This window comes from Taudactylus pleione, unplaced genomic scaffold (assembly GCF_031769625.1).
Source record: "Taudactylus pleione unplaced genomic scaffold, aTauple2 ptg000757l, whole genome shotgun sequence".
NCBI classification, from domain to species: Eukaryota; Metazoa; Chordata; class Amphibia; order Anura; family Myobatrachidae; genus Taudactylus; species Taudactylus pleione.
The window spans coordinates 5480596-5492991 of NW_028285159.1; the positions used below are offsets into that span (position 1 = coordinate 5480596).

At 48.6% G+C, this 12396-nt stretch overlaps 1 protein-coding gene across 1 annotated transcript in view; it reads right to left on the reverse strand.

The window, feature by feature from the left end:
* Positions 1 to 12396, reverse strand: part of HAUS6 (HAUS augmin like complex subunit 6) — an 80258-nt gene that overhangs the window by 33451 nt on the left and 34411 nt on the right. The window contains 1 exon segment of the mRNA XM_088457327.1: positions 4589 to 4768. Within this exon segment, the coding sequence (XP_088313453.1) occupies positions 4589 to 4768 (180 nt within the window).

A 12396-nucleotide genomic window follows, 5' to 3' on the forward strand; every position in this document is an offset into this window, starting at 1 on the left:
GTAAAGGACTCGTGCAGAAAAACTGGTGGGGCGGTCTGTGCCGAAAAGACAGGGCGTACCCCTGGGAGACCACTTCTCGAACCCAGGCATTCGTGGTGGTATTGTGCCAGCACTGGGCAAATAGAAGAAGTCGGCCTCCCACTCTGGGGTCCCCCAGAGGGAGGCCCGTCCCATCAGGCAGAAGGTTTATCTTCCTGCTTGGATGAAGGGCGCCTGGCACTCCAGGGCTGCTTCTTGGGCTTAGAAGCGGCCTTGGTCGTCGACTGCCTCGGGAAGGACTGACCTTTTGCCTTGCCCTGAACCCGAAAGGACCGAAAAGCAGAGCTCCGTACCTTGGTAGGAGCAGAAGCCGAAGGGAGGAAGGCTGATTTAGACTTGGACAAAATTGTGGACACTCTGGCTAAGTCTGGACCAAAAAGCAACTCCCCATTAAAAGGTAAGGCCTCCAGTCCCTTTTTAGAGTCAGCGTCAGCTCTCCAAGACCTCAGCCACAAGGACCGACGCGCCGACACAGCTGCAGCCGACACCAGAGAGGTTAGCAGGCTTGCGTCTAACGATGCTTCCCCAATGTAGGAAGCCGCATCCCTCATTTGACCTATCAACGCTCTCTGGATCTCCGGAGCATCTTCCGGAAAGGTATCCTCCAAAGCATTGGCCCAGCTCTCGATGGCCTTAGCCACCCAAGAGATTGCCATGGACGGACGGGCCACAGCCCCCGAGAGAGAGTAGATAGACTTCAAACAAGTCTCCACCTTCCTGTCCGTGGGATCCTTCAGGGAGGAGATCGACGGCAAAGGCAGCGTAGCGCTTTTAATTAAGCGGGTAACGTGGGAATCCACCGCAGGAGGAGTTTCCCACTTCCTGCAATGAGCCTCCGGAAACGGATAGTTCGAAGCCAACCGCTTCTGCGGTTGGATCCTCTTGCTGGGCAACTGCCAGGCCCCTGCCATATGATCCGTCAATTGATCGGACAGGGGAAAAACCGTCGAAGCTACCTTGGCCTTTATAAAATTTGGGTATTTTGACCTGGGGGCGGGCACATCCTCCTCAATGTGAAGGTTGGCCCGCACCGCCCTAACCAATGCCGGCACATTAATGGAAGACAGCCTCCATCTCCTGGGCCCCGGCATCCGAGTCAGTCTTCATGGATCTCCCAGTCATCCGAAGACACGTCCGTGTCCGTGAACTGAGCCGCCAGTGAAGCCGGAATGCCGTGGGGGCAAATCACTGTGCAACATATGTTGAAAAGCCGATGACGAAGCCGCCAGACTCTGAACAGAGCTGGAGAGGACGTCCACCCAAGGCGGGGGTACTGCCTGAGGATACCCCTGAAAAGGTACCATCGACTGCTGCGGCACCATGGGGGTTTGCACGTATACCGGCAAACCCGCATAAGGACCTACAGTCTGAGACCCGGGAGGAGACTGCACCAGACGAGTCACACCCGGGGAACGGGGCATGGTAGGCTGGGGCAACGCCCTAGAAGGGGCCGCAGTCGGGACCGCAAGTCGGTCCGCGATTGACGCCAGCACTTGCGTAAACATTGCCCACGGAGGATCCTGCGCCACCGGGGGTTTAGAGGGTCCAGGTACCAACTGGCACCGCCCGCACAGACCGTCCTGAGACAAATCTGCCCCGTCAACCCCTGCCGAACAGCGTCGGCAGGAAAACAACACAGGAGCCTCGGAGCGCTCATTCCCCTCATCAGACATGACAAATTTTTTTGCAAAAAAAGGTGTCTCACCGAAACGAGGTAAGGCGTATAACACCCACGCACTCCCAAGTATGCAACCCAAACAGCCCACAATATGGTACTGAGGAGCACACCGCAGTATGTGACGGACCTCACAAATACGTAGATTTATATAAGTGAGGTACACAGAAAGAACACCCCTCCCCCACGCACCTGCGGGCCGTTGGAGAAGGAAAGGGATAGGTAAAAAGCTGACAGTAAGTACAAAATAAGCACAGACAGCAGCACTAGCAAAAAGTCACATACCATGCAGAGAAGTTATACTCACTGCACCTTCCGCTACAATCAACCTCCCAGATTCAGTGTCTGGGAGGGCAATCAACCTCCCAGATTCAGTGTCTGGGAGGGCTATAGCGCTGTGAACACTGTCCTTTGCAGGGGGAGAGGTACGCAGGGGGACTGGTCCACTGGAAGCCTGCCTGGGAGCTCTGCGATGCTGCCTGAAGATAGCCGCCGGAGAGCTCTGAGGAGGAGTGGCCGAGAGATAACAGCCCAGCGACGCCAGCACACATGAGAGAAGGCGCGCTGGGCTGAGGGGAGGAGCGCTGAAGCAGGGAAGGCTGCCTCCCCTGCTAGTACTAAACCCCCCGGGGAAGCCGGTTCCCCGCCGGTACTTACACCCCGGGGGCCAGCGGACACGCGGGGTATTCCTGAAGAGGGGGAGCCCGCCGCCACTACTAGCGCCGCCGGTCTGTCCCCAGAGACCGGCGGCATGAAGACTGCATTTTCCCCGCGTGCAGCGCTGACAGCGCTGCACGCGGCTTACCTGGCCCCTTCAGTCCGGCAGCAGTCCTTGGGAGTTCCCGGAGCCACGCTAGTACTGACTCCGGGGTCCCGCTGCGATTCCCGGATCAGTACCGGCGTCGCAGCGCCAGCGGGGCTGTTGGAGCGGCAGCGTAGACGTCCAGATGGACAGTCTGATGCTGCCGCTCTGAAGCAGTAAAAATAAAATCATCTTTTTTTTTTTAAATAAAGAATAAAGCTTAGGGGCTGCTTATGCAGCCCCACTGTGCAGGGTGACCCGACTCCGGCCGGGCACCAACTAAAACTGAGGTGCCTGTGGCCGGGGCGGGGTATAGAGGAGGACGGACCCAAGTGCATCCTGGGAGCAGCAAAGCTTTAACTGCGTGGTGCCCATGGATCCAGATCCAGCTATACCCCAAGGTCAACCCTGTGGACCCCCTATGGACCCTGAAGTAGAAATGTGTATACCCCATTTTACTTATATTGTCCGCTAGGATCTATTTATTGGTCATCATTTTTATGATTATTGATTGATTTTAATGCTTAGTGTAATAAATTACAGCTTACCAATTGTGCCTGTTGGCGTTAACTTTAAGCACGCACCCAGTGTTTTGCACTTATTTTTCTGTTAAGAGGATAGACTGACAAAAACCATGTAACCACATTTTGTGAGCCACAAACTTTGCAACTTATAGTGTTCACTCTAGGACCGGCAGCGGGCAGGGCTCCGTACACCTGCGTGCGCCCCAAAAAAAGGGTGTGGCCAATGAAAAGGCGGTCATCTTTAAGATGCTTCTCCTTTTTGTCACTCTTGGGAGCGTGCCCGGCACTAACAGACATGCCGGGCTGTCCCCATGCATCCATTCCCCGATGGTGACCGCTACACCGAAGATTTCCCCACCGATGGGACACTGCGACCCACGGGTGGGCATGGCATCTGCAGGCTTTTTTAGCAGGGCACTGCTGAGGGCAGGGTGCTTTCTGCCCTTTAGAAATAGTGCAGGGCGCGGCACCCCTCTAAAACAGCCTAGCGGGAACGCTGAACTTGGCTTCATCATGCAACTTTTTAAAATACGCGTCTCAATCTGCAAGTTTATACCAATTCCATTATGTCAAATAAACCAAACCCAAGTACCTAGTACACAATAAGCGAATTTTTATGCAACTAAAAAGGTGGGTACACACTTAAGCGATATATCTGCAGATGATGGTTGTTCATACACACTGAACGACCATCATCTGCATGCTGCTGCGTGTCCCACCCCCCTTCCCGCGCCGGCGGTGTGTGTACGGGCGGTCTACAGACATATCTGTCCATCGGCTGTGCAGCACAGCCAATGTGATATGTCTGAACGGCGCCGTTCACAGACATACCGCGGGTACACACTGGCCGACATGCAGCAGATATATTGGCCAATCAATTGATCGGCCAATATATCAGTCAGTGTGTACCCAGCATTAGACATAAAAACTCAGGGAAAAAAGTATGCAAGTATGAGAATGGCTACCCGCGGCGGGGAATCTAAAGTGGCCCATACACGGTACGATATGCAAAATGCAACGCGGTTCAGACGTCCGACATAAGCCGGCTCGTCCCTACCCCCGCATGGCGCTACATGGGATCGCACATCGCATCCCCAGATCAACTGAACCTGCAGTAAGATCTGTGGGTGCGATGTACGACCCCAGAGGTACACGCACTCTGATATCATGCCCATATACGGTGCGATATAGCAGCAAAATCAACCAGTCGGAACGGCTGACTGATCGCACAGAGTATGGGCCGCTTAAGTCACCAGTCATCTTGCGCAAAAAGGATAGGTGTATGACCAAAGTATGCAACTTCTGATACACAAAAGTATTAAGTTCAAGAACGCAAGCTAGCTTTTTCACACATATACAAAAAATGTGTGGGGTTATTTTAAAGAAGTTTTAAGTTTGTAAACAATGCGTGCAGCTCTGATATTTAGGACACAGCTTTGCCATTATAATTTCTAAGGATTCACTCATTAGGCAATGGCCTTCAGCACTCACCCTCATACTTGCATTCTGGAATGTATTTGTCATGTGTTTACAGTAAAAGATCCAAACCTGTTGTGCAAGTTGCATCCGTGCAGCACTCATGGCATCCTGTTTATATGGTGTTGGGGTGTGACGCAGACCACCACTTGCAGTTTGTCTCCAACTTCTATCTAACCATTTCTGCGGTGCAGAGTTTGGAGTTTTTTGTGTGAAGCGGTCTTTTACATTAACAGTGGGGGTCTGAAATTCCTGCAAAGGTGCATAAAGGAAAATATATGTTCAAATAAAAACAACAAAAGATCATTCCAATCCAATACAAATGGCTTCCATTAAACATTAAAGCTGCACAGCTTTAACATCTTTCCTGCACCTCCCACAAACTTAATTCTGTTACCTTGTCTGCAGCATTTAGGTCATGAAAGATTCTACCACTTAAGCTGGCCATACACGCTACATTTATCGGGGCGATCCGCCCGATATCCACGGATCGCCCCGAAAATTGTAGCGTGTGTGCGGGTGAGCGAGGGTTAAATATTGCTCGGTCTGTCATGCCAGATTGTCCAGCATGCCCGTTAGATGAAATATTTAACAGGTAAACAGTCAGCCGCATCGGGCTGTGTATGCCCAGCCGCGCCCGACAGACATTTCCTGTACTCCGTCCCACGGAAAGAACAGGGAAATGTCTCCTCCCCCTGGGGGCGGAGCGCAGATGTCGGGCTAATACACTGAGAAATCTCAGGGTATGCCGCGGACATCTGCGGCTGGCATGCTGCCAGATAAAATGTCTGTCGGTCTGACAGGCATTTTATCTGGACGTGTATGCCCAGCTTAAGGGGCATATTCAATTCGGTGCAAAAATACTGCACCTGCAGGATTTTTCCTGCAGGTGCGGGATTTTTGCTATTCAATTAGGTGCAGGATTTTTGATTCTTTGAGCATCAGGAGGTTTTTTTATTTTGCGCACCTCCAGAGCATGACAAATTTTCCCTAAAATCCATACTTTCAAGAAAAATACTCTGGGACCCCAGCGGCACCCCTCCTAATGACTAAGAAACTAAGTTTCCAACTAGCTTAATTACTGAGAAAAGCTTCCAAAGCGGTGTCTTTTCCCTCCAGTGTCAGTACCCGGTCTCCTGCAGCAGCGGTGTGTGCAAATATGGTGTGTGTGAAGCCGCAGGGGGAACTAAACTCCCCTCCAAGCTGCCCCCTCCCCAGTGCAAAGATGGAGGGGAGATGACCCGGAGCCAGAGACCATTGGAAACTAATGGACCAGTAAGTAGGGTTTCTTTTTCCCCACGTGCATTTTTTTCTTTTATTGAATACCACCAGTAACGGGAGCGTTCATACCCGTGGTATTTCACAATTGGGCATGAGGTCCATGTGATTTTTTGCAGAGACTAGATCAGTGTGAAAGAATATACGCAACTGGCCGGTAACACTCAAATTGCTTACTTAATATAAAATAACCCAAACAATGCTTTTAACAGCTTGTTCATGTTTCAGGAATGTTTAAAAAAGATGACTTCATTATTTAATGTTCCATTTTACTGCCCAATATGATAAGAGCGGTCTACAAATATAGAATTATGTGCCAGCTATATTTTCATTTTAGCTTTACAGAGTAGGATATTTACAATATTGGTGCCAACTGCTATAAAAATGCTGTTTGTTATGCATTTAAATTAAAGGATTATAAAATGGACTCATGTAATCTAGCAATCTTTCAGATTTTCCCTGGATTTCAGTCATACAATACGGCACCATTAATTTGAAGCAGTAACTTGACTATCAGGTGATAGAAACTTAAGGGTTTTGTATCATTGTAATATTTTCACCGGTTGTGTGTGTTTTGTGCAAGAGAATCTGCAAGTGTAAAGCAGAAAAGGTGCATAGAGAAAGATTTAACAAAAAAATCCTAATTTAATATTCTGACTCCATGTGCCATACTGGAACCTTGGGGAAGAATGAGAAGAAAGTAGCCCAACAAAGCCCAAAAAGACAGAATGGAGTTATATGAGGGAGAGGAGGAAATACATACAAAAACACAGAAGAGAACACGAAACACTACTGAGTGTCCAGTACCCCCTGTGGAGTCAGATAAAGATATTTAACTTTAGTAAAAAAAAGCCTGATGTCTTAGTCCATGGAGGGATGCTAGAGCCTTGGGGTGTTCCTAAAGCAACCAATTATGGGAGCGCACATGGGAAGTGCAGAGCATCTTCCACACAAAGCATCCCTTGATGCAAACAGATCAAACCTATAAGATTTTGAAAAGGTATGCAAGGAAAACTAGGCAACAGCCTTGCATAGCTATTCCACAGAGATATGCCACACAGCCAATGAGGCCCATACTGATCTGGTAGAACGTGTCTTGAGTATCTGGAGCGCGTAGCCTTACACCCATATAAGCCTGGTGGATAAAATCAGTTATCCATCTTGTGATTTTCTGTTTGGAGGATGGCCAGTATTTCTACAGTGACTCATACGATATAAGGCAGGTCAGTGCACAAATCTTAAGCTTTAAAAGGTACATCTAAAAGATGCATGGAATCCTTTTCATCCTCTGGACGTTCCTTAGGAAAAAGTTGGGACTACAATCTCTTAATGCAAAAGAAAAACTAGAGACCACTTTGGTCACAAAGGAAGGTTTAGTCCTTCGGACTGCCATACCCTTATGAAATATAAGGAAGAGTGATCTCAGAGAGCCCGCTAATTTCAGAAACTGCTCACTGAGGCAATGGGCAAAATAAATGAATAAAAATATTTTTCCAGGTCGAAACACCTCCAACCAACTAACGGTTCTGCTGAGAACCTTATTCAGGTGCCATGAAACAACCAGATGCCTACATGGGAGGTAAGATTTGAACAGCTCGGTAAAAAAAAAAAAAAAAATTGGAATATTTTCCTTTGAAAATAAACAATGCCAAAACATGTACCCTTAAAGATCCTAGACTCAAACCAGCAACTAGTACTTCCTGAAGAAAAAAAAACAAGAAATCTGGAAAGGCCAAGTACTGTACTATGGAATGTTCTCTTCACATCGGGAAACACAAGTTTTTGATGCAGAGTGATAATTTGATTGAAAAAGTTTTCCATGTCTTGTGGACATAAAAGAGTATGAAAAAACCTTCAGCATTAGAATCGCTGATTCAACAACCTGCAGCTTTCGAGCCGCATGAGGCTCTTTTGAGCTTCTAATGCGGCTCCTGGCTCGGCAGAACCCCCCCATGAGAACTGAGAACGCTGGTCTGCAAAGTCATCAGAGACTAAAGAAGCCTCTGATCGCATCAGAGGCCAGCGTTCCCAGTAATGCAGGGTACGCAAAATACGCGCTACAGCAAACTGGGGACCCAGATTTTAAAACTGATCGGGTCCTGTAGGACCCGCTGGGTCTGTTTGTGCTGCTGTAGCCAATGGCTGTGCTGCGGTGTCTCCCCCAGCCAATGGCTGTGCTGCGGCGACTCCCCCATCTTGTGTGCGCAGCATCTCCCCCACAGCCTGTGCGCACGGCGTCCATCGGGCAGCAGAATAGTCGTGGTGCCGGAACCCTCCGGCAGCCTGCGCTCCTTCAGCCAGCTGAGCGCTCTGCACACAGGAGGCAGGGAAGGTGGACACTGCATGGGACAGGAGGAAGCTGTAACAGTGACCCGGCCGGGGGCTCCCAGCAAAAACAATGAGGTAAACTACCCCACGTGCAGTCTATCTTTACCCCCACCCTACCCTCAGTTCTGCCCCAACTGCAATCCTAACCATTGCCTGCCCCTAATACCCTCCTTGCCCCCGAGTACTGCCCTAGTTATCTACCCTTACCACTCCATACACCCAGTATTGCTTGCCCCTAACCTGTTCCTTGCCCCCAGTACTGCTCTAGCTGCTAACAACTCTTTTCCCATATATGCCTCCCATACTGCCCCTGGTGCCATCTACACTTGCCCCCTCTCTACCCCCAGTGCTGCCCCAGCTGCTATCCTGACCCAACTCTGCCCCAAACCCCCTCCTTGCCCCCCCCCCCAGTACTGCCCTAGCTGCTATCTACCCTGGCCACTCCCTACATCCAGCACTTCCTGTCGATAACCTCCTCCTTGCCCGCAGTACTGCCCCAGCTGTTATCTACCCTCGCCCCCTCCTTACCCCAAGTACTGCTTGCCACTAACCCCACCATACACCCCCCCCCCCCCCCCCCCCCAAGTACTGCGCCAGCTGCTATATACCATTGCCCCTCACACAACCTGCCCCTAGTACCCTTCATGCCCCCCAGCACTGTTGCATCAACTGTCTGCACTTAACCCTCCCTACCCCCAGCCCTGCCTGCCCTTACTCACCTATAGCTGCAGCTTTACCCCAACTTCTCCCTGCCTTTACCCACAGCTCTACCCCAACTCCCTCTACCCCAGCTGCTATATACCCCCCCAGCACAGTCCCAACTGGTGCCTGCCCTCAACTCCCATAATTTGTAATGGGACCCAGAAAAAGTGGTGTAGGACCCCAATTTTTTTAAGTGAGGGGTCCCTGGGACCCACAATTTTTTTCCACTCACCGCGATCACTGTGATGCAGTGTGCGATTGACGTCACCCGCGATGCGAGGAGCCCACGCGTCTCCTGGATCCAGTTAGATCCAGCAGGCGGCGGAAGCAGCAGCAGTGACAATGGGACACGGGAGCCCTGACAGCATGGAGCGGTGCCAGCATGAAGGCAAGTTTCTTCATAGGGGTGTGGGCGTAGAGGGGGAGCTAGTGCTGGGGCCCCTGCAGAAGGGGCACCACATGTGGAGGGCCCTGCATATGGGGCACAACTACTGGAGGGCACTGGCATTCTCAATGTATTTTATGTGGTTCTGGATTCAATATGTATTTTATGCGAACATGGCCATTTCAATGTTTTCTATATTGCTCTGGCATTTTCTTTCACATCAACAGTGAAAAATGTATATTGGGAAGATTATGTAAAATGCGTACTTTCAATGTCCTGGGCTCGCCCCCACCATGACTAAAAATGGAGGTGTGACAGAAGGTCATGCTCCTGCAAATGTTATACCAAAGGCGTGCGCACAAAAATGGGGCATGGCCTTGAGACAGCTAGGCCACACCACATTTTTGCCCACGCGCCTAATATTGGCTCTATCGCTTGAGTACATATATTTTTTGGCTCTTTGCCTCAGACTGATTGGCCACCCCTGAACTGTACCATCAAAGCCTCTGTGGTAAACCCATGTGATGAAAGGCTCAGACTTAATAAATCCTCACCTAGTGGAATATTCCATAACTCCTGGACATACTGACAGCTCTAATTTGAATACCAGGCCCTCATGGACCAATCTGGAGCCACATCTTCTCCATCTTCTTTTATAACTATATGTAACCTCGCTACAAGTGGGTATATATGATTTATTAGATTATAACGCCAAGGAAACACCAAGGCATCCAACAGTGCTCCTGCGTCTTGTTTTGGTGCTGTAGCTACCCATCTTATTGTTCCACCCAGACACAATCATATCTATGACTGGTTATCCCCATAAGTTTACCAATTTCTGAAAAATATCTGGGTGTAGTGAACACTCCCAAATGTATGTCCCATCAGCCAAGATGTTCTGCCTTCCAGGTGTACATCGCTCCTATAAATAATTTATGATTGTTAATTTCCCTCATGCCGTGAACACACTTTGTTCCTCCCAGATGATGCAGGTATACCACTGCTGTAGTATGTCTAACTGAGTTTTTGGAGCACTTTCCTGTAAAATATTTTCTGTCCTAATTACACCATTGTATGCTGTACAAAGTTCTAGTACATTTAATAGTAGGCAACTCTTCAGCCCATCTCCACTAGAACAGACGACCCACCACAGCCATCTAAACTCTGAGGTTGGCGTCTGTAGCTACAAATGACCAGTCCCAAATTTAGGTACAGTATGTAATATTGCTTCTCCGCAACCACAAGACTGACCGAGAAAAAGGCTGTTGACGCAAGTTCGTCCAAGAGCTCAGGTGAACATAAGTTTGTTCCACTTTTTCCACAACTAGAACATTCACAAATTAAGCAACTGGAAGTCACCACCATATTCGAACACTGTACATAGCAAAGAGATGGTGTCAATTTATCCAACAGAACCCAGCCTGGAAACGGAGTGTTTCTCCAAGAGAACAAGGTTCTTTCATCAGTAGTCTGGTGTCAAACATCATTTCTAAAAACAATCTCAATTAAGAAGGAATCAAACTTGATTAGGTGTATTTACAATCCATCCATGTTCTTTCAGGACATGTCTAGCGAAAACACGATCCATCAGGATCTCTGGACATTCTGCTTTAATCAGAAGTTTGTTTAATTAAAGGGATGAAAGTCACCCCTTTGTATCTGAGAAACACTTCCATAATAGCCATCAGTACCGAGAGCCTTTGGAGCAGTGGCTATATCAGAATTGGAAATACTGGGAGAATACAGCAAACCTTAGAAGGGATTGATAACCTTCCCATATTGATACACTGAGATAGGCATCAAAGAGGCCTATAATGCCATAAACTTCCCCCTCTTCCATTGCACTGATAGCCGTACACAATGATTCAATATTGAACTTAGTGTATTTCATCTGGTTTTCGAAGAGGTGGCAGGAATAAAATTCCAACTCTCTCACTGGATTGGGGGATAAGCCTTGACACTTTAAGAGTTTGTGAAAAAGAATATTCTTGAGGCTGGACATATGAGACCTATAATATAGCCCTTTGAAATGACTTCCATCAGCTAAATGTCTGAACTGGAACTCCAATGATATCCAAATTTAACAGACACGCTCCCAATACAGTTGCACCAGAGTAGGCATCCTGACTAATTCTGGCTGGTCTAGCCTGAGTTGGGAACACAGGGCTATTAACCCTGACCACCTCAGAGTATTGGCTTTTAGGAAAAAAAAACCCTTCAAACCGATCAGCCAATTTTTACTAATACCATATTGACCCAGGAAGAAGCCAAAAGTAGCCAAGATGACCTAGCTGCTTTAAAAATAGATGTCAACGTAACCTCCGTTGCCTTATCTGTACTAATCCTTTAAAGCACCACCACCTGGAAAACAAATGAGTCTAACAATAGTGGCCCCCACCTTAGTGGGGTTTCAATTTGCCAATATCAGACAGGGTTAAGTTATAGGAAGTTCTGTATTGCTAGAAAATTCCAATCTGGATGAACCCATGCTTCTCAGCATATCATCTAATTGAGGTGAAGCTTGAAAATAGTCACTTTCTACTCTTGAAAAGGCAGCTGGTCAGACTTTGGATCTTCCTCATTATAAATATACAATACCACACTACCTGTATCAAAGCCTCAACTCCTTAACACAAGTATATACTGTAAAAGTTAAATAGTCAGAATCCACAGGACCGGCAATATCCCCCCACAGGAAAAAAGGTCTGATGAAGAAGCATCACTTGACCGCGTTGCAGCCAGCAGCAGTCTATTCAAGGCCTTAGCGCAGGGATGGGGAACCTCAGGCCCATGGAATCATTTGGACTGGCCCTCTGAGGTTTTTTTGCTAGCCTCATCTGGCTAGCAGGGTGCCTAGAATGGTACCCTGCAGAAGTGCCAACTGGAGCATCCTTAGGACGCTTCAGACAGTCATCCCGGTGCCCTTACAGTTCCTGAGGGTGCTGTGGGTATTGTCACTGATGATTGTGGCCCCGCCTTCTTGTGACATCACACAGAGGGGCATGGCCTGCACCAGGCCCGCAAAACAAGAGATATGGTAAGAACTTACCTTTGGACTTCGTAGAAACAGATATAACAAAGGGTCCACAGGGTTGACCTTGGGGTATAGCTGGATCTGGATCCACGGGCACCACGCAGTTAAAGCTTTTGCTGCTCCCAGGATGCACTTGGGGCCATCCTCCTCTAT